This window comes from Vulpes lagopus, chromosome 15 (assembly GCF_018345385.1).
Source record: "Vulpes lagopus strain Blue_001 chromosome 15, ASM1834538v1, whole genome shotgun sequence".
NCBI lineage: Eukaryota > Metazoa > Chordata > Mammalia > Carnivora > Canidae > Vulpes > Vulpes lagopus.
This window is the reverse complement of record NC_054838.1, coordinates 17119897-17144600: the sequence shown is the minus strand read 5'-3', so window position 1 is coordinate 17144600 and position 24704 is coordinate 17119897. Positions and strand designations below refer to the sequence as shown.

Genomic DNA, 24704 nt, shown 5'->3' with positions numbered 1-24704 from the left:
TTTTTGTATTTACCTTCTTTTGCGTGATATATTTGTGAGATATATTATTCATGTTTTGATATACTAGTCTGTTCCTTATGTACCAGTGCTCTCCTCATGTTGTGTTGTAGTTTTTATTACCAAGTAGTATTATTACCAAGTAGTATTTTCTTATGCGGATATCCTACAATTTATTTATCCATTCATAAGCTGATGGAAATCTGGGTAGTTCCAGGCTTTTAGTAGTACAAATCAAGCTGCTATGAATGTTCTTTCACAAATCTTTTTGTGATCACATATTTTCATTTTTCTTGAGTAAACACCAAAGAGCAGGAGTGGGTCAAAGTATATGTATATGTTTAACTTTATAAATAACTTCTAAAGTGATTTCCAAAGTGGTTGTACCATTGCTCTCACATTTAGTTTTAGTCTGTGGTTGCTCCACAGTCTAAGTTTCTTGTTGTAAATTAAAAATATGTTGGGATATCATAGGTGAGTATGTAAGGGTCCAATCCATTCTTTTAGTGATCTGTAGTAGTCTTTTATAGATGTTGCATAATTAAGCATCTCCTTATTAGTGAACATTTAGGTTCTTGGTAGTTTTTTACTATGGTTTTTAAATAAATGTTCTCATCTGTCTATTATTGTGTGTTTATACTAATATTTCTAAAACTAGATTTCTGAAATGGTGTTTCTCATGCCCTTTTGATTTGAACTATGCTCATTTTGATTCATCTACTTTCCATGACCTTGACTTTTCATTATTTGGATTTTTGAATAAAATGTTTGAGCTTGCTCTATAAGAGCAAGCAATTTTAAAAGCATATCCTTTGTAACCAAGTAGTGAAGCAGGTGAAAGTGCCTCCTACGTTTAAATAAGAGTTAGTATTTTTCCAAATCTAGCCTTTAATTACAAAAGGCCAACATTGGGGGAACACTTTTTGTGAGACTTCTCACCTCCTGCTGTTCCTCTTAGATTATATAATCTCTTCCTATCATTAAATAAATATCTCTTTAAAGGAAACACTTCAGGTTGAAGAAGATGACAGACCAGAGTTACCATGGTGGAAATGTAAAAAGTGGGCTTTACATATCTTAGCAAGGCTTTTTGAAAGGTAAGCTTCTCCCAGTATAAGATGATTTAAATTTATTTTTTTCAAACTGTTTTGTAAGTGTCGATATATAAAGCATTATAAAGAAACAGTGGGCTTTTTAATGTTCTTTTAGATATGGAAGCCCTGGCAATGTTTCCAAGGAGTATAATGAATTTGCTGAAGTATTTCTGAAGGCATTTGCTGTTGGTGTCCAGCAAGTAAGTCTAAGAATTATTCTAAATTGAAAAATGGCATTATTAGGTTAATTTCTCTTTTTTTTTTTTCTGGTTCATTGGTACCCAACGATTGCATGTATCATTCTTTAACATTTTGAACCTTGTAGCATTTCCATTTTTGGTCTTACGTCTTCCTTATTCTCTTAAATTTTTGAGAACCTCAGCAAGCTTCCAACCTATTATATATTAACACAAAAACACATTTTTTAAAAATAACTGCTTCTCAAAATGAAAAGTTTTTAACAAAAGGGAGTGGCATTGTTAAAACTTTCTTATTAATATTTTGTATGGCTTAATAAAGGCAGTTATATTCATCTACTTATGTATTCAGTAGGTTTTAATTTATTTTGGTCAATATAAATCCACACCATGTAGCCTCAGAGAAGTTGGAAAATCAGAGGCTGTTTTTTTTTTTTTTTTCCAGAGGCTGTTTTAATATATTTTTCACATAATTGTGGAAATTCTTTGATATCATCTCAAATGTGATGATAGTTTCTTTTCTTTTCTTTTCTTTTTTCCTTTTTTTTTAAGTAAATTCTCTACCCAACCGTGGAGCTTGAACTCATGACCCCAAGAGTCAAATTGCATGTTGTACTATCTGAGCCATTCAGTAGTGGTAGTTTCTTAAAGGTTAATTGCAGTGTAGAGTTTGTAACAAGCATTTTTTTTATTGTTAAAACTGTTGATCTGTATTGCACTTTTTAAAAAAAAGGATTTTATTTATTTATGAGAGACAGAGACATTGGCAGAGGGAGAAGCAGGCTCCATGCAGGGAGCCCCATGCGGGACTTGATCCCAGATCCCTGGGATCATGCCCTGAGCCAGAGGCAGATGCTCAACCACTGAGCCACTCAGGTATCCCTGTATTGCACTTTGAATGGATCTTTTATCCATTGATGATTTTGTAATAGCTAGTCATTTGGAAATTAAGTTAATGAAGATTTTCCAAATGTTAATGCATTTAATTGTGCAATTTTATTTTATTTTTAAAAAGGTGTATTTGTTTATTTGAGAGAGAGAGAGAGAGAGCACAAGCAGAGGGAGAGGGAGGAGGGAAGCAGATTCCTTACTGGGTGTGGAACCCACCTTGGGGCTCATTCTCATAATCCTGAGATCATGACCTGAGCAGAAATCAAGAGTTGAAGGCTTTAACTGACTGAGCCACCCAGGTGTCCCTCATTATGCAATTTAAAAAGGAAATCACATTTACTAATATACCACTGATGTCATTAGAAATATATTTAAATATTGGAAAGTTAATTAAGTGGAACTAAGTCTTTACATCTAAGATTTTGAGCATTCTAATTTTTGTTTAAAATCTCAAATTTTGGGCAGCCCCAGTGGCACAGCGGTTTAGCGCCGCCTGCAGCCTGGGGTGTGATCCTGGAGACCCGGGATCGAGTCCCACATCGGGCTTCCTGTATGGAGCCTGCTTCTCCCTCTGCCTATGTCTCTGCTTCTCTCTCTCTCTCTCTCTCTCTCTCTCTCTCTCTGTCTTTCATGAATAAATAATAAAATCTTTAAAAAAAAATGAAATCTCAAATTTTAATACCAGTAACAAACTGTTGATTATTTTCCATGAAGTGATAGGCTCATTTTATTCAATTTTGAGGAAAAATATGTTATATACACAAGTCTATATAACCATAATTTGTCAGTTACTCTTTCCAAGTATATGGTAGCGTTTGATGGGAAAAGCTACTATTTCAGCTTTTCCTCCAACCATTGTACTTTGGTATGTAGCAGAAGTGCTACATGTATACTCCGCATTTAATAATACTTATATTTCTGATTTGTTAAGGGTGTTTCTTAAGGAAGGGTTGTTTTGCAGTTAATATGGCTGTAAAGAATATAACTGCGGGTATACTTTGGTGCCACTCCTTGATTCAGGTTAGGCACGAGAAGTTTCACCACCATTGATGCAGACGTCAAAATAGTAAAAAGGGCAAGTAACATCTTAGCCTTATGAAAATAGTTTTGACCTCACAGACCCTCCAGGAGGTCTGTGGGCCAGATCTTGACAACTGCTCTTCTGAAATACCATGTAGAATTAGATCTCTCGGCAGACATTAAATAGGTAAGTGGTTTGGGTAAAGTTTTTCTGGAAGGTAAATTTTGGTATGTTCAGTAAGTAACCTATGGTTTTCTTTTTTTATACTTAATCAGAAACTAGTCCTTTGACATATATATTAATTCAGCTTGTTTTTTTTTAATACCTGGGAATAAATATGGTTGTCTAATACATAATTTAAAAAATTACTTTCTTTTTAATAGAATATGGTTATTTTAGGATGATGATCTCGGTATTAATGTGTCAGGTGTTTTTGCTGGCTTATAAAGTTAAATTTCTGTTTAACTTGGTTTTTGATCAAGTATTTTTTTCAAAGGTTTTATTGAAGGTATTATATCAGTACAAGGAGAAACAATATATGGCTCCTCGAGTTTTACAACAGACGTTAAATTATATTAATCAAGGAGTTTCTCATGCCCTCACCTGGAAGAATCTGAAGCCTCATATACAAGTAATACTTTTCTATCTGAAATATTTTTTCTGGAAAATGAAATGGAAATAACATTAATGATCATAAAGGTTGAAAAATGCATATTTCGTTGACTTCTATTACTTAGTCTAATAGCTTTGAGAGTATAATAGGAAAATGAGAAAATACCTTGGCATAAACTTAAAAAAGCTATTTTGTGAATATTCAAATTACCTTTTAATCTAAAACTTAAAATTTGCTTTTAAATTCTTAGTGCTGGTTTATGATTGTAACATTTTATTCCATGTAATTTGGAAGAAACAGATTAGTTTTGAGGACAATTCATATATGTACTATTTCTATGATTAGTTTATTTGCTTTATTTAGAACTATAGGATTGATGGACTAAAATTTCATAATATATTTCTCAGAATACTTAATTGTTACCTACATACACTTATATCTTATTTTATAATTACTTGTTTCACCAAGAGTAATAGTATGTACCTTGATAGTTGATCTGAGAATCATTACTAAAGTTTGATATATTAAGCTTTAAAATACGTATTCTAGGGTTGCTTTTGTTTTAGCACTTAACCAAAATTGAAGGCTGACTTAAGGTTACTTTCTTCTAAATTGCAGGGCATTATCCAAGATGTTATTTTTCCACTGATGTGCTATACAGATGCTGATGAAGAACTTTGGCAAGAAGATCCTTATGAATATATACGCATGAAGTTTGGTAAATTTTCAGTTTCTTAGAAACAAAATGTATCAGTAGCTAAGTTTATATATAGTATACATAGGGAAGTATTAAGGCTTCACCTTTGGTACTGAAAAATCTTTGTTGTTTTAATGCAATTTATCCATTTTGTAGACTTCTTCGGTCTGTTCATTAGTTATGGCATTTGATAGTGATAATCATTTTTAGCAGCCACAAATAGTAGCTATTACTAAGTTATAATTATTGGATGTGCTTCTGGCACATGCCAAAATTGTTAGAAATTTAAGATTACACCTTACACTAAGTGTTGATAGTTTTGGATCCCATGTGAGTCATCAAATGTGTGGGAATTGAGAAGACACATATTAGAAGCTGGAGTCACAGGAGTCTTACATAAAACTAAAGAATTGTAATTTGGCTAACATTGAGTATTAGTCCTTCTTCCTACCACAATCTGTTGTATTTGTAGTAGATGTAACTTTTGTATCCATGTTGTGAAAATTCTCACATTATGAAAGAAAAGTAATTGTTATGAAAAATTAATGGTCTAAAATTTGTACTGAAAAGACATGAAATTAGGCTATTGCAAAATTATATAGGAACCTGGGTTGATTTTTTTTTTCATGTTTATTTTTATTTTTTTATTTTTTATTTTTTATTGGAGTTCAGTTTGCCAACATATAGCATAACACCCAGTGCTCATCCCATCAAGTGCCCTCCTCAGTCCCATCACCCAGTCACCCCCAACCCCCACCCACCTGGGTTGATTTTTATACCTTGCATTGAACGTTTAGCAAAATTTTAAGGTTTTGCTTTTTTACAGAGCACCATTTGTAAATTATGTGAAAATATTTGTTGAAGAAATTGAAATACTGGTTTTCATGTTAATTTTATTCTCTAGATGTGTTTGAAGATTTCATCTCTCCTACCACTGCTGCCCAGACACTTTTGTTTACAGCTTGTAGCAAAAGGAAAGAGGTAGGGAACTTTAGCTTTAGTATTTAAAATTTGTTCAGATACACACTCAGCTTTTAATGTTAGCCAAGTGAGTCATTTTGTCTTTTTGTTGTTAAGGATTATTGGTAAATCCAATAAAGTTTAACTTTTCTTTTTAAAAAAATCTAGGTACTGCAAAAGACAATGGGATTTTGCTACCAGATTCTTACAGAACCAAATGCTGATCCTCGGAAAAAAGATGGAGCCCTGCATATGATTGGTTCTTTAGCTGAAATACTTTTGAAGGTAATTCTTCTTTTGTATGCAAGTAGTTTAATAACAGTTTATTAAGATACCGTTCATATACCAGACTATTTGCCCTTCAAAGTGAGTAATTCGGTGGGTTTTTTTTGTTTTTGTTTTTGGGTTTTTTTTGGTGGTTTTTATTATAGTCAGAGTTGTTCAATCATCAATCCCAAAAGAAACTCTTATTTAGTGGTCACTTTGCATTTCCTTCCAAATTCTTGGGCCTAGGCTACCCCTAATATACTTCTTTGTCTTCTCTGTGGATATATCCATTTTGGACATTTCATGTAAAGGGAATGCTATATAACATAAAGCTTCTTGAAGATTCGCCTTTTTCACTTTGCACAATATTTTCAAAGTTCATCCATGTTGTGGCATGTGTCAGTACTTCATTCCTTTTTGTTGCCAAATAATGTTGTTGTATTCATATACTACTTTTTATGCATTCATCAATTGGTGTACATTTGCGTTGTTTCCATTTTTTGGCTATTAGGAACACTGATCATTTATGTACACATCTTTGTGTGGACATTTTCACTTCTCTTGGGTAATAAACATGTAGGAGTCAAGTTGCTGTTATGTTTTGAGCAACTGCCAGACTTTTCCAGAGTGACTGTACCATTTTATATTTTTACCGGCAATGTATGAGGGTTCTAGTTTCTATGGCCTCACCAACAATCATTACCTTTTTATTATAGCCATCTTAGTTGGTGTCAAACAATACTTTATTGTGGTTTTGACTTAACATTTCCCTGATGACTAATGATACAGAATCCTTTTTCATGTGTATGTTAGCTGTTGTAGATCTTTTGAGAAATGTATTATTCAAATCCTGTCTGTTGTTTAACTGGGTTATTTGTCCTTTCATTGTTGAATTGTTAAGAGTTCTTTGTATATTCTAAATATTAGACCTTTTTGATGTATATGATTTGCAAGTATTTTGTAAGATTATTGTTTTACTTTCTTGATGTTGTCCTTTGAAGTATGATTTTTGATACAATTCTGAAATTTTGTCCAGTTTATATTTTCTTTAGCTGCTTGTGCTGAAGGTACTTTTTGCATGTGTCATTTTTATTTTCATGTTGTAAGACAACTGTAAAATAGTGGGCTTTTTCCTGCAAAAAATTAATCTTTAAGGAAATTTATAAACATGACTGTATCCATTCACAGCCTAGGAACATCGTGCTTTTATGACAAATTTCTAATTAAGAATGACCCTGGATTAGATTAATTTTTAAGAACCTCAACTTAATTGTACACATTGTATCTGACTTCATAAATAAGATCTGAAATTTGCTTTTGCTTAAAAGTTAATAAATGGCAACCAAAGTGTTAATAAATGGCAACCAAAGTGTTAATAAATGGCAACCAAAGTGTAAGTGAGTATTTAATCATAGAATTATCTAACTTTCAGAAACCTTGTTCCATATCACTATTAACTTATAGGTATATTTTGTTATAGGTATATTTTTGTTAATACTTTAGGTTTTTTTTTTTTTTTATACTTGTCCACCCATCATCCTTCTGTTAGTTTATAAATTAAAGATAGTGGTTATTTATTGTATGGCAGGCTAGGAATCTTGAGTGAGTTGTCTTGACAGGTTCAGGTTTTTCTGTTTTAACTTTTTATTTTTAAGTAATTTTAGACTTACAGAAAAATGGCAAAAACAGTTCTCTTCACCCATCTTCCCTTCATGTTAGCAGCTTAGATAGTCATACTGCAATTCTCAAAACAAGGAAATTAATATAGATCGCAAAATCTTCAGTAATCCTACAGACCCTTTCACATTGTGTAAGATTTCCCACTGATGCCCTTTTTTCTGGTCTGTGATCCAGTTGAGAATCCCACACTGCATTTAGTTCCCATGTCTGCAGTTTTTCAAGCATTTATTAGTTTTTAAATGTTGATGTAATATGCAATTCCAGAAACTGCTTAAAAGCTTGTTAACACTTAGAAAAGACCCTATTTTAAGATTCATGAGAATATCTTTTTTTAAACCGTGGCATATACATTTTTTTAAAGATTTTATTTATTTATTAGAGATAAATAGCTCTCTCTAATAGTGGGGAGGAAGAACAGAGGGAAAGGAAGAAGCAGACTCCCTGCTGAGGAGGGAGCCCTTCATGGGTCCCCTCTAGGACCCAGAAATCATGACCTAAGCCAAAAGCAGATACTCAATTGACTGAGCCATCCAGGCACCCTGGGAATATCTTTTTAGATACCTAGATTATTACCTTATAAGCAGGGTCTTTTCTCAATCTGTGTTGTATGCATTTAAAACCTTTCCAGAGAGGCTTTTTTCATTATAATAGTTTTTTTTTTCTCATTAAAATAGTTTCATAAGGTAAGGAATATAATTAACCACACTTCCATTACTCAGTCATGATCACTGTTAAGATTTGGTATAAATGCTTTCTAAGAAAATGAGGTAAAATTAAAGAAAAGGTATTCAGTGTTTTTTGATAGTGAAATTTGAGAATGAGAAAGTTTCATATGGATCTTGAAGTACAAAGAATCAGAATAAATGTGTGTTTTGACATAAATAGTCATTTTTAACATTAGTGCATTTATTTGGCATTGAGGTGATTATATTTGGAAATCTTTCAAAAATAATTGTTCTTTATATTTACAGAAAAAGATCTACAAAGATCAGATGGAATACATGTTGCAGAATCATGTATTCCCTCTCTTCAGCAGTGAACTCGGCTATATGAGAGCGAGGGTATGTTTTAAATCTATTAATTTAAACGTTTATGTTTTGTAATGAATGACTGCTTATGTGGACTATTACGTGGAACCTTTTTAATGCTCACCTTAATATTTGCCTTAATTGATTTTAGACTTCTGTTTCATGTAAATATTTATATGGCTGCTGTAATGTGTGCATGGTTTTCGTCTGTGTCTGATAGCAGTGTCTGCCTGTGTTTTGCATTCAGATCTTGCTATCCACACAAATGTCATGCAGCCAAAGAGTAAGTTGGGATCATAGTACTGGTCTAGTGTTGTCTCTCTGGACATAACCTGCCACTGACCAGCCTCCAAATTCCCAAACACAGAACTTGTGAAATAGAGATACTGTAGCTTGCTGCAATTTAATTTAGGATACCTATAGTAACTCACTGCATTTTTTTTTAAAAAGGCTTGCTGGGTCCTTCACTATTTTTGTGAAGTAAAGTTCAAAAGTGACCAGAACCTGCAAACGGCCTTAGAACTGACACGACGATGTCTGATTGATGATAGGGAAATGCCTGTGAAAGTGGAAGCTGCCATTGCACTTCAAGTATTGATCAGCAATCAAGAAAAAGGTAAAGGATTTATATCTCAAAAATAGTGATTTTACACACAACTGTATGAGGCATTATCCTAGAAACTTGACACATTGTCTTCCCCTTTATGTGAAAGTATCTATTTTTTATTGTTTGATATATAACAAGTTTTAAAGAGTTTTAGTTGTTTTGGCCAGATTTTTTTTTTTCTCTTATAGCTAAAGAATATATTACACCATTCATCAGACCTGTAATGCAGGCTCTTCTTCATATTATAAGAGAAACAGAAAATGATGATCTTACCAATGTAATTCAGAAAATGATCTGCGAGTATAGTGAAGAAGTTACTCCTATTGCAGTAGAAATGACACAGCATTTGGTATGTTATTTGAACCAATCATTTATTCATTATCTTATAACAATTATTTTCACAGAGCTTACTGTATGTCAGGTACTGTTCAAAGCCTTTGATGGGTATTTAGTTCATATATTTAGCTCATGTAGTTCTCACACAATCCTATATGAAGAATAGTCATGTACTGAGAGAGAATGTGAACTATGGAGCTGGTATTCACACCTGAAGTATATGCCTCCACCACACACATTCTTAACTACTATCAGTGTTGATCATGACTGCTTTGTGTGGTTTCCATGAATACTTTGGACCAGATATAAAATAGAAAAGTAGAAAAATAAAAGATGAAGTAGAAATAATATTTGCGAATAGAGAGGTTTTTAAATTTAAAAAATTTTTATTTAAAAAAAATTTTTTTTAAGATTTCTTTTTTTAAAGGTTTTCTTTATTTATTCACAAGAGACACACAGAGAGAGAGAGGCAGAGACATAGAAAGAGAAGCAGGCTCCATGCGGGAAGCCCAGTGTGGAACTCAGTCCCGGAACTCTGGGATCATGTCCTGAACCAAAGGCAGATGCTAAACCACTGAGCCACCCAGGTGTCCAAGACTTTAAGTAATGTCTGTACCCAGCATGAGACTTGAACCTAGAACCCTGAGATCAAGAATCACATGCTCTGCTAACTGAGTCAGCCAGGTGCCCTAAATAGTTTTGACAGATTTGACATTTGTTTGTTTGTTTTTTTAAAGAGAGAGAGACCATAAGCAGGGCAGAGGGAGAGGGAGAGAGGATCTTAAGCAAGCTCCACACCCAGCATGCATGACCCTGAGCTCATGACCTGAGCTGAAATTAAGAGTTATTATGCTTAACTGAACCATTTCGGTGCCCCTAAATAATTGTGTGTGTGTGTGTTTTTTTTTTTTAAGATTTGTTTATTTATTTATTTATTTATGAGAGAGAGAGAGAGAGAGAGAGAGAGGCAGAGATACAGGAGGAGAGAGAAGCAGGCTCCATGCCAGGAGCCCGACGCGGAACTCGATCCTGGGGCTCTAGGATCGCACCCTGGATCAAAGGCAGGCGCCAAACCGCTGAGCCACCCAGGGATCCCCGTGGTTTTTTTTTGTTTGTTTGTTTTAAGTAATTTATTTATTCATAAGAGACACAGGTAGAAGGAGAAGCCTCCCTGTGGGGACCCCGATGCAGGACTTGATCCCAGGACCCAGGGATCATACCCTGAGCCACAGGCAGATGCTCATCCACTATCCCCCGAGCCACTCAGACATCCCTAGTTAATTTTTTTTCTTTTTTTAATGCAATTTGTAAATAGTAGTTACTCAGTAGTTGTCCTTTGTTTATGGTACATTGCCCCATGTCCCCAACAGTTACCTCTCATAGTCCCTATGTAGTGATTTGTGTGATGCAGTTTACATTCTTGCTGAATATTGAGGTTTCAAGAATCTAGCTCTTGGTATTTGTTGTGGATTTAAGCAAAAAGCAAAGAGTTTTGTGAAAAACTGATTTTGAAGTAGGTAAGGATATTTGAATAACTGTAACAGCATTCATTAAATATGTATATTGCATTTATAATAAGCTTATTATTATTCTATTCTCAGATATTTGAAAACAATGAATTTTATAACACAAATCCTTGATTAATATACCTGTATTTGGGCATTTTTAAATATTACTAAACATATTCATAATATTAAGCACTTTCTATGCCTTGCCTCATTTAATCCTCACAGCATCTCTGTGATAAAGTTCTCAAATGATATGTCAGGAAACAGGTCGAGTAATTTAAGGTCACCTAGTAAGTGGTAGTACCACTTGCTTATAGAGCCCAGATTCTTAATTACTATTAATCAGTTTGGTAACATTGATTGGTTTTGCTGTCCCTGTGAGAACATTTCAAAAATAAAGTTTTATTTATTTATTTATTTTTCCAAAAATAAAGTTTTAGACCAAAATGTGTTTTTACTGTTTTAACAGCAAGCCTTATATTCTCTTGAATCTAGGCTATGACATTTAATCAGGTAATCCAGACTGGACCAGATGAAGAAGGAAGTGATGACAAAGCAGTTACTGCTATGGGAATCCTGAATACCATTGACACACTACTAAGTGTAGTTGAAGATCATAAAGAGGTAAAGTGATCCAATGTTCTAAGGTTTTGATCCAGGTAATGATCCAGGTCTTAGGGAATTTAAAGCCATTCTTCAACAACTGTTCTAATGCTTTTTTTGGAAGGCTCTGGCTTATCTAATCCTTATTTTTAACATGTACCTTGATTTTGCTATCTTTTAACTAGTTCCCTTTTATAAGGAGACTGTTGGGATCTTATAAATATTTTAGGTTGTTTAATATTAGAAGGAAAAGGAAGGAAGGATTTGTATTACCATATCCTTACCTCAGGTCTCAGGATTTTGGCTCCTTAGATTATCTATCCAGATCCAGTAGTGTGGTGATTCCTAGGAAAACCTTCCTGGCTTTCCTTTTTTTGTTTTTAAATAGGGAGAGGGCAGAAGGAGAGAGAGAATCTTATGCAGATTCCACGCCTAGCACAGAGCCTGATGCAGGGTGCGATCTCTTAATTATGGTAAACTACACATAACAAAAAATTTACCGCCTTAACCATTTTCAAGTGTACGGTTCAGTAGTGTTGAGTATACGTTGTTATGCTTCCATTACTATTGTATTTCTAGTTTTCTTTTATAGTTGTCTTTCATAAACAAAATTGTAATTGTTAATTTTTAAAAATGAAATATAAGACATTCAGAAAAGGATAAATGATAAAGAACAGAAAACTATAACCAGTACCCTTTAACTACCACCTGAATTTATTGGATTTTAACATTTTATAGTATATCCTTTTGGCTTTATTTCCAGTAAGAAAACCAATTCAGATAGATGTAATTGAAGCCTTTGGGGTACCACTTCCTAATCCAATTTTCTTTATTTCTTTCCGTTAGAAGTAACTAGTGTCCTGAATTTGGTGTTAATAATTCCAGTGCAGATTTTTATGTTCATAAATCACGTTTTCAGATTATTTGCAAATTGCCTTTTGTTACTGGAGATTTTCAGTAAACTATATTCTGCAGTGTAATTGGAGATAGAAGCCATGAGGAATTCTCTAGCTGCCTATGGTTAATAAATTAGTTGTTGCTATATTTGAAGAGTTAAAAATGTTTTAAATATATGTAATTGAAATGGATGTCCTGGTTCTATATCCATTTAGTAAATTTTATCTCCTCTCCCCTCCCCACATTAAACATTCTAATGGCTTCCAGGGATTTGGGGTCTATTGAGGATCATACTGGCAATTCAAGAGGAATTTGTATTTTTGGTCTTGGGTGTTGTGGTTCACTATATCTTAACAGTTATATAAATAGAGGTGATTAAGAATTAGTGGGAGTGGTAAGAATAATGCCTTCTTTCAAATAATTTTTCTGTAAGCCACTGACAGTGACTTTTCAATTACACTTGAGTTGAATTGATTTATATTTAAATATTTAAACACAAAAAGGTCTGTAATCTCTGGAAAATGATGTGGCTCCTTTATTTTCATAATTATATTCTCTGGATGCTATTTCCTCTACTTTTCTTAGGTAAATTGTGCATGTGATTCCCTGTGTTTGTTTCATTGTAATGATATCTCATTAAGTTGTAATGGTATTACATTAAGTTTCAATTCCACATTAACCCACAATTTGGGTTACTTTCAAACAAAGACTTAAAAAACAACAAAGACTTAAAATGATTTATGATGCTGACTTTATATTTCAATAAGCAGTGAGTTGGATTATGCATTATTTATTAATTCATTCACTAGTGTGCAGCAGTTACATACAGTTTTCTCTTCTCTTTTAGATAACCCAGCAACTTGAAGGAATCTGCTTACAGGTCATTGGAACTGTTTTACAACAACATGTCTTAGGTATATACCCCTGATTGTGCTTAAAATTTCCTACTTTTCTGTATCAGCAAACATTGTCCTAACAACTCCATACTGTCTTTTAGAATTCTATGAAGAGATCTTCTCTTTAGCACATAGTTTGACATGTCAACAAGTGTCTCCGCAAATGTGGCAGTTGCTACCTCTGGTATTTGAGGTTTTTCAACAAGATGGATTTGATTACTTTACAGGTAAGTAAAGTCAGCATATTAATACTGAGAATTTCTCCCTGTTTTGATTCATTTTTAGTATATCACTTGAACATATACTTTAGAACATTGTAAATGCTTCTTAGATATTTTCATTTGCAGTTAATACTCCAGGATAACATTGATTTCCATTATATATTTTGATTTAGTTACGCTTTAACACATATTCTTACCCTTCTGTCCCTGTCAGTCTTTTTTGTACAATATAATAATACTCTTTGTATAATGTACATATATATACTGCTAGGGACCAAACAAATTCATATTTGCTTTCTTTTTCTAAGGAGGTATTTCAGAAACAGCATTTACATTAGTAAAAGTTTTAACTTTTAGTAATTTTTTGTTTTAATTAGTTTAATTCATTGTTAATATTTTTATGCTTTTCTTTAATGCAGATATGATGCCTCTGCTTCATAATTACGTAACAGTTGATACAGATACACTTCTGTCTGATACCAAGTATCTTGAAATGATATATAGTATGTGTAAGAAGGTAGGTCATTTTTAGTTAATATAATGATATGTCATGAGGCTGATGCTGTAAAAAGTAAGTTGTGATGAGTGAAGATACATGATACATTATGGTGAACATATTATATGGGTCTGACAGAACAAGGGCTTTTTTAAAGGATTTTATTTACTTTAGATAGCATAAACAGGGAAGGGGCAGAGGGAGAAGCAGACTCCCCATTGAGCAGGGAGCCCAACTCAGGGCTCGATCCCAGGACCCTGAGATCATGACTTGAGCTGAAGGTTAACCACTGAGCCATCCAGGCACCTCTGTGTGCCCTGACGTTAGCTGGAGTTATGTTTTTAATTTTTTTTAGAGTGCCTGGAGCTTACCTTACCATAGTTCTTTGCTAGGCTTTGAATCTAAAGAAGGAAGAATCGGGCAGCCTGGGTGGCTCAGCAGTTTAGCGCCACCTTCAGTCCGGGGCGTGATCCTGGAGACTCCCATGTCGGGCTCCCTGCATGGAGCCAGCTCCTCCCTCTGCCTGTGTCTCTGCCTTTCTCTCTCTCTGTGTGTCTCATGAGTGAATAAATAAAAATCTTAAAAAAAAAAAAAATCAACTTATTTGAGTGATATTGAAAGGATCAGGAACAAAGATTTTTATAAAGAAAATTCTTGGAGGATACAGATTATGGAGGCTCTACAGAAATTATGTAGTAAATAGCAAGATTGTAAAAACCAGGAGTTTATTTAAAATGAAAGTCAAAAGTACTGTGCCGTTTCTTGGAAAATCAGAAGTAAATGTATGCAGAATGTTACTTTTTTAAATAATGCTTTTCTTACACAAGAGATATGGGATATAATCATTGAATTCATTATTTATTGTCAATTATATAGTTTATGTTATTACTCTGGGAACAGTGATAATCTATACCATCTACTTTCCTTTTCCAGAAGTTACCCTTAACACTTAGAATTCTTTAGTCTAATTAGGTCAGTTCCATGTTTTTTATTTCTTGTTTAGGAATAGCATTTGCCATCAACAAGCTGCCTCTTCTAACTCCTCTCCCAATTCAGTGAGACTTTCTTAATTTATGAGACTTGTGTGGAGAAAGGTCTTTCCTAGAAATGTCAGCTTTTTTTTTTTTTTTTTTTTGGTACTTCTTTACATACGAGCTAGATACCTTCCTAAGAAAAGTAGAGTGCTTTAGCTACCATGGTTGTATGAGAAGACAGTGGTTTTCAACATGTTGTAGTCCTGAATGGCCCTACAGCAGAGGTGATTTGATTACGTAGACCAAGATGTGTGATTGCTGAGATATAACCAACCAGTAACTCCAAATTCTGACAGTTGCTTTGGATTATAGTCTGTACAATGAATATTGTAATCATTTATATTAATTAGAATATCTTCAAAACTCAAGGGACTATAGGCAGGGTACAGATATTCTGTGATTTAAAGGTTTGGTTGTTTTTGTTTTTGCTAACCAAAACTTTTATTGAGAGCAAAAATACCAGTAGACTGTCTACTGGAGGTTCTTGGGCCTCAGACCTTAGGAAGTAGGGCCCCTAAACCTGTGATCTGTTAGAAAAGGACTAGAACAAAGTTCCACAGCCAGGCCACTTTCTTTTTCTCAGATGCCATGCTGAGTTGCAGGTCCTGTGCCCAGGTTTCTAGGTTGAGGCCTGGCCTGTGGACTCACAGTCTCAAGGTTTGCAGGCCCCACAGCTTGGTCTTCAGAGGTGGCCCCACGGGGAAGTCTATATTTGAGGGGAGAGCCACGGGACAGATATGCTGGGTAGCACCAGCAGTTGAGGTCCATCTTGGAGAGCACCGTTTGGGGCGGGTCCACATGGCAGCGGGCTGCTAATGCTACCAGGTAGATGAGGACATCACTAAGCTTCTCTTGAAGGGCTGCCCGTTCCCTGGGGGACTGGGCTTGGCTAGGCTCCTCATCAGGCTTCCACTGAAAGAGCTCCGCCACTTCCCCCACCAAGGCCAGTAGGAGGTTCCAAGGCTAGTGCAATTGGCCCCAGTCATGTTCAGCAGCAAACTCAGCATGCAGACGGCGGATGTCCTCGAGTGTGGACTCTGGGCTGAAGCTGAAGTGGCTGGCAGCAGCAGTACTGTCTCCCCACGTGTCCCCACACGCGCCCCCATTCGCCCAAGACATGCCACCCACCATGCACCAGCCGGGATGCATAGGACCCTCACTGCAGTTTTATATTTGTGTTGATCAGGTTCTTACAGGAGTTGCAGGAGAAGATGCAGAGTGTCATGCAGCAAAACTGTTAGAAGTCATCATTCTACAATGCAAAGGGCGTGGCATTGACCAGGTCAGTGGGGTTAACTATTAATGATTCCTATTTGAGGCTTCGTAGAGAGAATCTTTACCTCCAGTTTACTTCTTTTGGGGCAGTTGCTGTGTATTTTGTGTTTTGTTGTTTATTATGACACTAGATAACATTTCTTAAATGTTTGTTTAAAATTTAACCAATATATAATGATCATATCTTTAATATGTATGAAAATATAACTGGCAAGTTTTATGGCTGTTTGTTATCATGCAAGGTAAGTTTTTTTATAGTAGGCTCTGAGAGTATTGTTTGCTACATTTATCACATTGCAGTAAGGTGGATTTGGTTCAATTTCCGTGGTTTCTCCCCCCCCCCCCCCCCCCCCGTGGTCAGTTTCAATAGGATTTTTTTCTTAGCTTTATTGACGTAAATAAAATAAAATGTCATATAAGCATAAGGTGTACAACAGATGAATTGATACAGATGTATGTGTGTTGTGAAGTGATTATTACAGTAAGATTAGCCAATAAGAATATTGTGAATCCAGTTGGCTATCCTGGTGAGGATCTGATAGCTTAGTGAATACTTGTTTTCTCTAACGTTAGGTTTTTCAGTGAGTGCCTAGGCCAACGCTAAAAACTATTGGTCATCTAATAGAAAAAGAGATTAGTTGAGGCAATAGGTTACTATGGTTAGACTGCTATTACTTAAGGTTTTGGAATATTTTGCTGTCTTCTTTATAGTGCATTCCCTTATTTGTGGAAGCAGCTTTAGAGAGACTGACAAGAGAGGTGAAGACAAGTGAACTTCGGACGATGTGCCTGCAAGTTGCCATTGCAGCTTTGTACTATAATCCACACCTACTTCTCAACACCTTAGAAAATCTTCGCTTCCCTAATAATGTTGAACCAGTTACAAATCATTTTATTACACAATGGCTTAATGATGTTGATTGTTTCTTGGGGTAAGTGACATATTGGATCTTTTTTTATTTAACTTTGTGAGATACTCTACTTATTAAAAATATATATACTTGATTTTATTTTTTAGACTTCACGACAGAAAGATGTGTGTTCTGGGCCTTTGTGCTCTTATTGATATGGAACAAATACCACAAGTTTTAAATCAAGTTTCTGGACAGATTTTGCCAGCTTTTATCCTTTTATTTAATGGATTAAAAAGAGCATATGCCTGCCATGCAGAACACGAGAATGACAGCGATGATGATGATGAAGCTGAAGATGATGATGAAACTGGTAAGGGATTTGTGGTGGAGGAAGCCACACTTATTACCTGGTTAGAAACATCAGTAGACTTATTTTTTTTTAACCCTTCTCCTGAAGAAATGAGGGATCATGGCCAAATGCATTCATTATTTATTCATAAAAAGACTGCCTTATTGGGCAACCCAGGTGGCTCAGCGGTTTACCGCTGCCTTTCGCCCAGGGTGTGATCCTGGAGACTCAGGATCGAGTCCCACATCAGGCTTCCTGCGTGGAGCCTGCTTCTCCCTCTGCCTGTGTCTCTGCCTCTTTCTCTCTGTGTCTCTCATGAATAAATAAAATCTTTTAAAAAAGAAAGGAAGGAAGACTACCTTATCTTCCTGTTGGAATGTAAGGTCTGCGAAGGCAAGAACTTTGGCTAGATCTCCTGACATGTAAAGCAATTCTAGGTATTTATGGTTTCTGCTGTTGGCAAACACCTATTATCTATTAGTGCTAAAACCAAGTATACCTGCACTATAAAATTTTGATTAGGTTGGGCAGCCCCTGTGGTGCAGTGGTTTAGCGCCGCCTGCAGCCCCAGGAGTGATCCTGGAGACCCTGGATCCAGTCCCACGTCGGGCTCTCTGCATGGTGCCTGCTTCTCCCTCTACCTGTGTCTCTGCCTCTCTCTGTGTGTTTCTCTATGAATAAATAAATAAATAATCTTTAAAAAAAATAAATTGGTTGTTTTATTAAAAAAAATAAAATTTGATTAGGTGGCTAATACAAATGGACACTACAGACTACAAGAGTATAAATTGATAGAAATTATTATAATAGTTTCAGAATAAGATAGTTATTGCTGTTTTTGTCTTTTATCATTCACTGACCTAGCTGGCCTTTAAAAAAATAACAACTCAGAAAGGTGTTCTAAGGACGTAACATAAACTATATTATTTTACTGTTGGTGTTTGGTTCGGTATATACCGTAAGGCCCAGAGCCCAAGTGCTGAATTTCATCTCATGTAATCCTTTTTCAAACCTCTGGTATTAAGAATTGTGGTTGAGTTTCTTGAATTTTTATGAGAATGTTTTATTCTGATTATTGCTAAATATTTATTTAAATTATTTATTTATTTGTTTGTTTGTTTGAGAGGAGAGAGAGAGAGAGAGAGAAGGGCAGAGGGAGAGGCAGAGAGAATTTCAAGCAGCCTGGGTGCTGAGCACAGAGCCTGACATGGCGTTTGATCTCATGACCCCAGAACAGGACTGGAGTCAGATGCTTAACCAGCTGTCCCAACCAGGTGCCCCATTGAATATTTAAACACCAATTCTTAGAATTTGAATTTATTCATTTGTGATTTGTAATTTACTAACTGTGATCATTGTCAGTTTGTTCAGTAACAGAATACCTCAGTGTTAACAAATGCACCTATTTATGACTTGGCAGAGGAACTGGGGAGTGATGAAGATGATATTGATGAAGATGGGCAAGAATATTTGGAGATTTTGGCTAAACAAGCAGGTGAGGATGGAGATGATGAAGATTGGGAAGAAGATGATGCTGAGGAGACTGCTCTAGAAGGCTATTCCACAATCATTGATGATGAAGATAACCCTGTTGATGAGTATCAGATATTTAAAGCTATATTTCAAAGTAAGTCAACTTGTTATATGTAATTCAGACAGCTCTATATGATCCATTTCCCTGAACCTATCTGTTCTTATTTGTGTCTGTCACTTAAGGGATTTTAGGTATATCAAACCCAAACTAGACTATGGTTTAAGGAGGACTAGTAGCTAGTATCTGAAGTTACTGCGATTGCCATAGGGTTTCAGAGTGTTTCCTCATTTTATTATTTTACTGTTATTTAGATGTGCATGTAATAGGAAGATACTATATTTCAAAATTTATGCAATGACAGTTCCTCTTTCCCACTTCTGATTTCTGCCCTTTCAGCTTTCTCTAGAAATACCCACTTTTATTATCTGTTACTTGTTTTTGTATCTTTTTTCCCTCTGGCCAAAACTGTAGTTAACTTTCTGAGAATTTGACCATTTTTAACATCAGTTATCTTGGAATCCCTTTTCTTTTTTCCTGTAACACGTTGTATGTGGCTATACCATCCATTGCTTGGACTTCACCAAATAAAACATCTGTGTTCTAGGGGCGCCTGTGTGGCTCAGTGGTTGGACATCTGCCTTTGGCTAGGGCATGCTCCCGGGATCTGGTATTGAATCCCACATTGGGCTCCTTGCATGGGGCTTGCTTCTCCTTCTGCCTGTGTCTCTACCTCTCTCTCTCTGTCATGAATAAATAAATAAAATCTATAAAAAATCTGTGTTCTATCCAGCTTAAGAAATTAAAATTGGCACTATATTTGAAATACCCTTTCCCCCACAAAGTGCTATCATTCCTGTATATCATAAGAACTTTGATGTTGAATGAGTTCTCTGATAACCAGGCATTAGTCTTCCAAACCTATGACAAAGCAGTTATGATGCAGGGTTACAGAAATACAACAGATTGGTTTCTGAGCTACATGTCGGGCAGCAAGAATTGAATGAGGTGCCAAGAATTATAGACTTGTTTTTGTCCATGATTTTGTATTTTATAGACTTAAATAGGGCAGCCCAGGTAGCTCAGTGGTTTAGCACCATCTTCAGCCCAGGGTGTGATCCTGGAGACCCGGGATCGAGTCCCACAACAGGCTCCCTGAATGAGCCTGCTGCTCTCTCTGCTTGTGTCTGCCTCTCTCTGTGTGTGTGTGTGTGTCTCTCATGAATAAATAAATAAAATCTTAAAAAAAGAATTATAGACTTAAATATATGTTAATCCCAAAGGATGGTTTATAGTAGAGGACTGGTGCATAGTAAATGCAATAAAGTAGAAATAGAAAATCATGTGATTAGTTGTCTGATTTTCCCCCACCCCCAAAATATCTGGCATCTGATACATGAAGAAATTGGTTTTCATTCTTGTAATTACTATGTTAAAAACTTCTTTTGTGGGAATCTTTTTTTTTTTTTAATTTTTTTTTTTTTTTTAATTTATGATAGTCACAGAGAGAGAGAGAGAGGCAGAGACACAGGCAGAGGGAGAAGCAGGCTCCATGCACCGGGAGCCCGATGTGGGATTCGATCCTGGGTCTCCAGGATCGCGCCCTGTGCCAAAGGCAGGCACCAAACCGCTGCGCCACCCAGGGATCCCTGTGGGAATCTTTATAGAGAATTTTTTTCTCCCTCTCAAACTCACTCTATACACCTACCCCTTTGAATAGCTACTTAATTAAAACAGCGAAATACGTAGTCAGACTTGGTACCCTTAACTGTCTTTTTATCTAGTGCATGTTTTTATAAAACATTAAGATTTTAATTTTTTTTTAAGATTTTACTTATTCATGACACACAGAGAGAGGCAGAGACATGAAAGGGAGAAGCAGGCTCCCCATAGGGAGCCCGATGCAGGGCTTGATCCTGATCCCAGGACTCTGGGATCACGCCCTGAGCGGAAGGCAGATGCTCAACCGCTGAGCCACCCAGGCATCCCAAAACACTGAAATAATACCTGGTCTTGTCACGTACTGGTAAAATTTGTTCTCCATTTATCACAGATTGGATTTGACCATTAATTTAGGCTATAACATAAAACATGAGCATTTTAAAGTTTTCCTACTTTATTACTTAAGTATATAAGAACTGTTTTCAGCTCTGATTTTTAAGTATTTATTTGTTTGAGAGAGAGTGATGGAGAGATATCATGAGTGGGAGGAGGGGCAGAGGGAGAAGCAGATTCCCCAGTGAGCAGGAAGCCAGATGCAGGGCTCCAGGATCATGACCTGAGGTGAAGGCAGACACTTAACCGAAAGAGCCATCTTGGCACCCCTCAGCTCTGATTTATTTGCTAGAGATATGAAGTATGAGAGTGATTAGAGTTTTTGCAGCATAAAGCTAATAAGCGAGAATTTTTTCTCCCTATATCTTTCACAAATAAGTTAATCTAAATTATTATTGGGAAAATATAAAATAGATCAGAATTTAAGTACTAGAGGTGAAGTAGAAGGAACACAATAGAAAGGCCTCTCGTATTATTACTCTTTTTTCCCTTGTTTTCTTTTGATAGCTATACAAAATCGTAATCCTGTGTGGTATCAGGCTTTGACTCATGGTCTTAATGAAGAACAAAGAAAACAGTTACAGGATATAGCAACTCTGGCTGATCAAAGAAGAGCAGCTCATGGTATGTCAGTGGACCACAACCTCTCTTGAATGCAATTTATGAGTTGATGCAGCTTTAAAATTTTATATTAATGTTTTAAAATTATATAAAAGCTACAGTTGTTACAGGTGATAGGAATTCAGAAGGAATGAAATGAAGAAATGAATTGTTTTTTGCCAAGTTGACTGATTTTAAGTGTAGTCCTAATAATTTTCTATAGGTCTTATTAGACTAATTTAATTTTCAAAGAAGTATCCTCCTTACAAAAAGCACAGCTCTCTAAGGTGTGGATTTGCCTGCACTAGATTTATTAGCTGTTACTCCCTTTGAAGACTGACTCCTGATTCAGTATTTGACTTAGGTGTATTTAAAGATTTTTTTTTTTTTTATTTAAAGATTTTTTATTTTAACATCAGAAAGTGAAAGTTGGCCAAAAGTCTCCAGCATACAACATGAGAGTTTATCTTCTCTCTGTAATGTACCTCTCCTCTCTTACTCCTATACAAGAGAAGGAAGGAGAGGACAACTTTGGAACTTTAGCTAATACCAGTGGGTTAAGCTTTTGTAAATGTCTGTCAATTCCTTCTCTTCTTCAAAGTAGTAAGATGATTAAATACCCTATTAAACTTTCACTTACTTGTTTTTTTAGAATCCAAAATGATTGAGAAGCATGGAGGATACAAATTCAGTGCTCCGGTTGTGCCAAGTTCTTTCAATTTTGGAGGCCCGGCACCAGGGATGAATTGAGTTATCACTTTCTTTCCTGCTGTGTGATTGTAGTGAAGAGCTTGTGTTCCTCCTAGTAGCGGTTCCAGAACTGGTTCATGTTATCTACTCTAAACTAATTGATCAATAGATGGACAGAAAAACCCAGGCGGTGGGACCTGATCATGCAACTTGGCACTGAAAAAGAAACCAGAGGGATTTCGGGGGGGAGGGCGGTAATTTGGGGGTGGTATTTTCTTTATTTTTTGAAGAAAGTAAGATTCTGACTGAAAGTTCAAGTGACACTGTGGAAATCTGAAACGAGGGGATGTCATGAAGGCAGCTTTTCTTTTTCTGAGGAAAAAATAGGCATGGGCTACAGGACTATTTAAAATGTCTCATTTACAGTATAAGCTCAAAGGTAGATGTAATTTTTACACCTATGAGTATTTGTCCGATTTCTGTCTCTTCTTCACCATTGGGTATCTATTCTTTATATGTAAATAAGATAAGGTAATCAATAGCCTTATTCAATCTTCATCATTTTCATTCATCAAAGATTGTTCCTATGTAGATTATTGGACATTTATTGTAGCACTACATAACTGATTAAAAAAAAATCTGTAAATGAATTAGCACTTTCATATTGAAACAAGCCTGCTAGCCTATGTATAAAATAGCAAAATGTTTGCTGTTTATAAAAAGAAGGGATGTAATGGGGTGGGGGGCAGGGGTAATTTCAAGTTATTAATTTAAAAATGAACTAGCAATTTTGTACCTGGTGACTTTGTGGTGCACTCACCTCTGATAGTGACTTGAATTCGGTATGTTAAAAGGGGTTAGTGATATTTCATTGCTGCTAAAAAATGACAACTCCCTCTGTGTCCTGTTTTCTTAAAGCTCTCAGTGTACAAGTGGAGACTTGGATACAAGACCTTACTGTATCAAATAAGAAAGGTGATATTTGAAGCATGTAAATTGGATATAAAGTTCTACTCTTAAAGAGTTGATCAAAGAGTATGGCTAAACAACTATATATGCAATCTATTAAAAGAACTTAATTCGGCTATTATGTCTTGATTTGATTGCAGTTTTTTCCTAATTATAAAACTTTTTCTTCATTGGCCTGTTTTTATCCTGTACCTAGAAAGAGTGCAGAATGCACACTTTTAAAATTTAACACCTGCCCATATCCCCGTCTTCCTATCCCCTCTTGTTGATTGTGGTATCTGATCTTAAATAGCTAGGCTGAAGGCACACGGTTCCCTCCAAAAACCACTATTGATACCACTGCAAAAACAAGCCAGCAACAAAGACAATGTGGAGAGGTTGGCTTGCTTCCTTCTCTCCTAACTGCATGTTGAAAAATAAGCCTTTATTGATCTTAAACATCTGTCAGATGAGTCATACATTGGGTTATTTTTTTATATACATGTATACACACAATATTTCAAATTGAAAGCAACATCTCAATGGATTCAAAGCTATTAAATGCTGTTGTCTATAACAGACTAGGAAATTTATAACTGTAAAAATGAAACAAATGCACATATTGATATTTAAAATGCATAATGAAGAAAACCCATTGGTGTTGTGTTTTTCTTGTATGCCAATAATTAAGCCACTACTGTTGGCACTGTTTGGTTTTCTATTTTAACACTGAAGGAGTGAAAGTATTTCCTATATTTATGAATTTACTATGAAAATCTTGGCAAAAAAACAAAAAACAAAAAAAAAATTGTCTGTCTAAAATGTGTGGGTGAAAACTGTTAATCAAGTGTGTTTCTACTTTTTTTCCCCCCAAGTTGGACACCATCTGTATACCCTAGGTTGCTTAAGGGGATTTCACTATTATATAAAATCAATAAAATTAAAACGGAGTAGTTGTATATATGCAACATTGTGTACAGAGGGGATATATTGAATAGTATTAAACATTTTTGTCTTCCTTTACCTTTTATCCCTTAATATCTAGTCTACTTTTTTAAATTTCAGACTTCAGTACTCTTTGAATTGATAATTCCAATTTTCACATTGTTATTGGAAAACCATATCTAATAAAGGTTTTAGTTATTCCCATGAACAGTATGAAAATTCTCATTTCCTGAGCTTTTATTCCAAGAAAATGTATTGGTATGTCTCAGAATAAGTTTTTTTGTCTCCTCTGTCATACAATCCAAACTAATCTCCATTTATAGATTTTAATTGAAAAAAAAAAAGATTTTAATTGAAATTAAAGACCTTAAAATTAAATTATATTTACTATTAAATAGTATTCATGTTAGTTTC

General features: G+C 35.3%; 1 protein-coding gene, 1 non-coding gene and 1 pseudogene across 4 annotated transcripts in view; 2 read left to right on the top strand and 1 right to left on the bottom strand.

The window, feature by feature from the left end:
• The window catches only part of IPO7 (importin 7), an 88978-nt gene extending 64480 nt beyond the window's left edge, over positions 1-24498 (top strand). For all 3 annotated transcript variants that reach the window (XM_041729776.1, XM_041729775.1, XM_041729774.1), the window contains 19 exons: positions 1000-1094; positions 1207-1291; positions 3697-3831; positions 4432-4531; positions 5415-5491; positions 5639-5755; positions 8389-8478; positions 8896-9061; positions 9241-9401; positions 11392-11520; positions 13244-13310; positions 13394-13519; positions 13933-14030; positions 16230-16325; positions 17030-17250; positions 17337-17542; positions 18942-19148; positions 21615-21731; positions 22360-24498. In XM_041729776.1, coding sequence (XP_041585710.1) covers positions 1000-1094; positions 1207-1291; positions 3697-3831; positions 4432-4531; positions 5415-5491; positions 5639-5755; positions 8389-8478; positions 8896-9061; positions 9241-9401; positions 11392-11520; positions 13244-13310; positions 13394-13519; positions 13933-14030; positions 16230-16325; positions 17030-17250; positions 17337-17542; positions 18942-19148; positions 21615-21731; positions 22360-22457 — 2391 coding nt within the window. In that variant the 3' untranslated portion in view covers positions 22458-24498. The remainder of the gene's footprint in view (positions 1-999; positions 1095-1206; positions 1292-3696; positions 3832-4431; positions 4532-5414; positions 5492-5638; positions 5756-8388; positions 8479-8895; positions 9062-9240; positions 9402-11391; positions 11521-13243; positions 13311-13393; positions 13520-13932; positions 14031-16229; positions 16326-17029; positions 17251-17336; positions 17543-18941; positions 19149-21614; positions 21732-22359) is intronic.
• On the top strand, positions 8628-8812 carry LOC121476740. Its single transcript, XR_005984025.1, has one exon. It is a non-coding gene; the product is annotated as a small nucleolar RNA SNORA23 (small nucleolar RNA).
• Positions 14040-16222, bottom strand: LOC121476051 (annotated as a pseudogene).
• Positions 24499-24704: the final 206 nt, after the last annotated feature.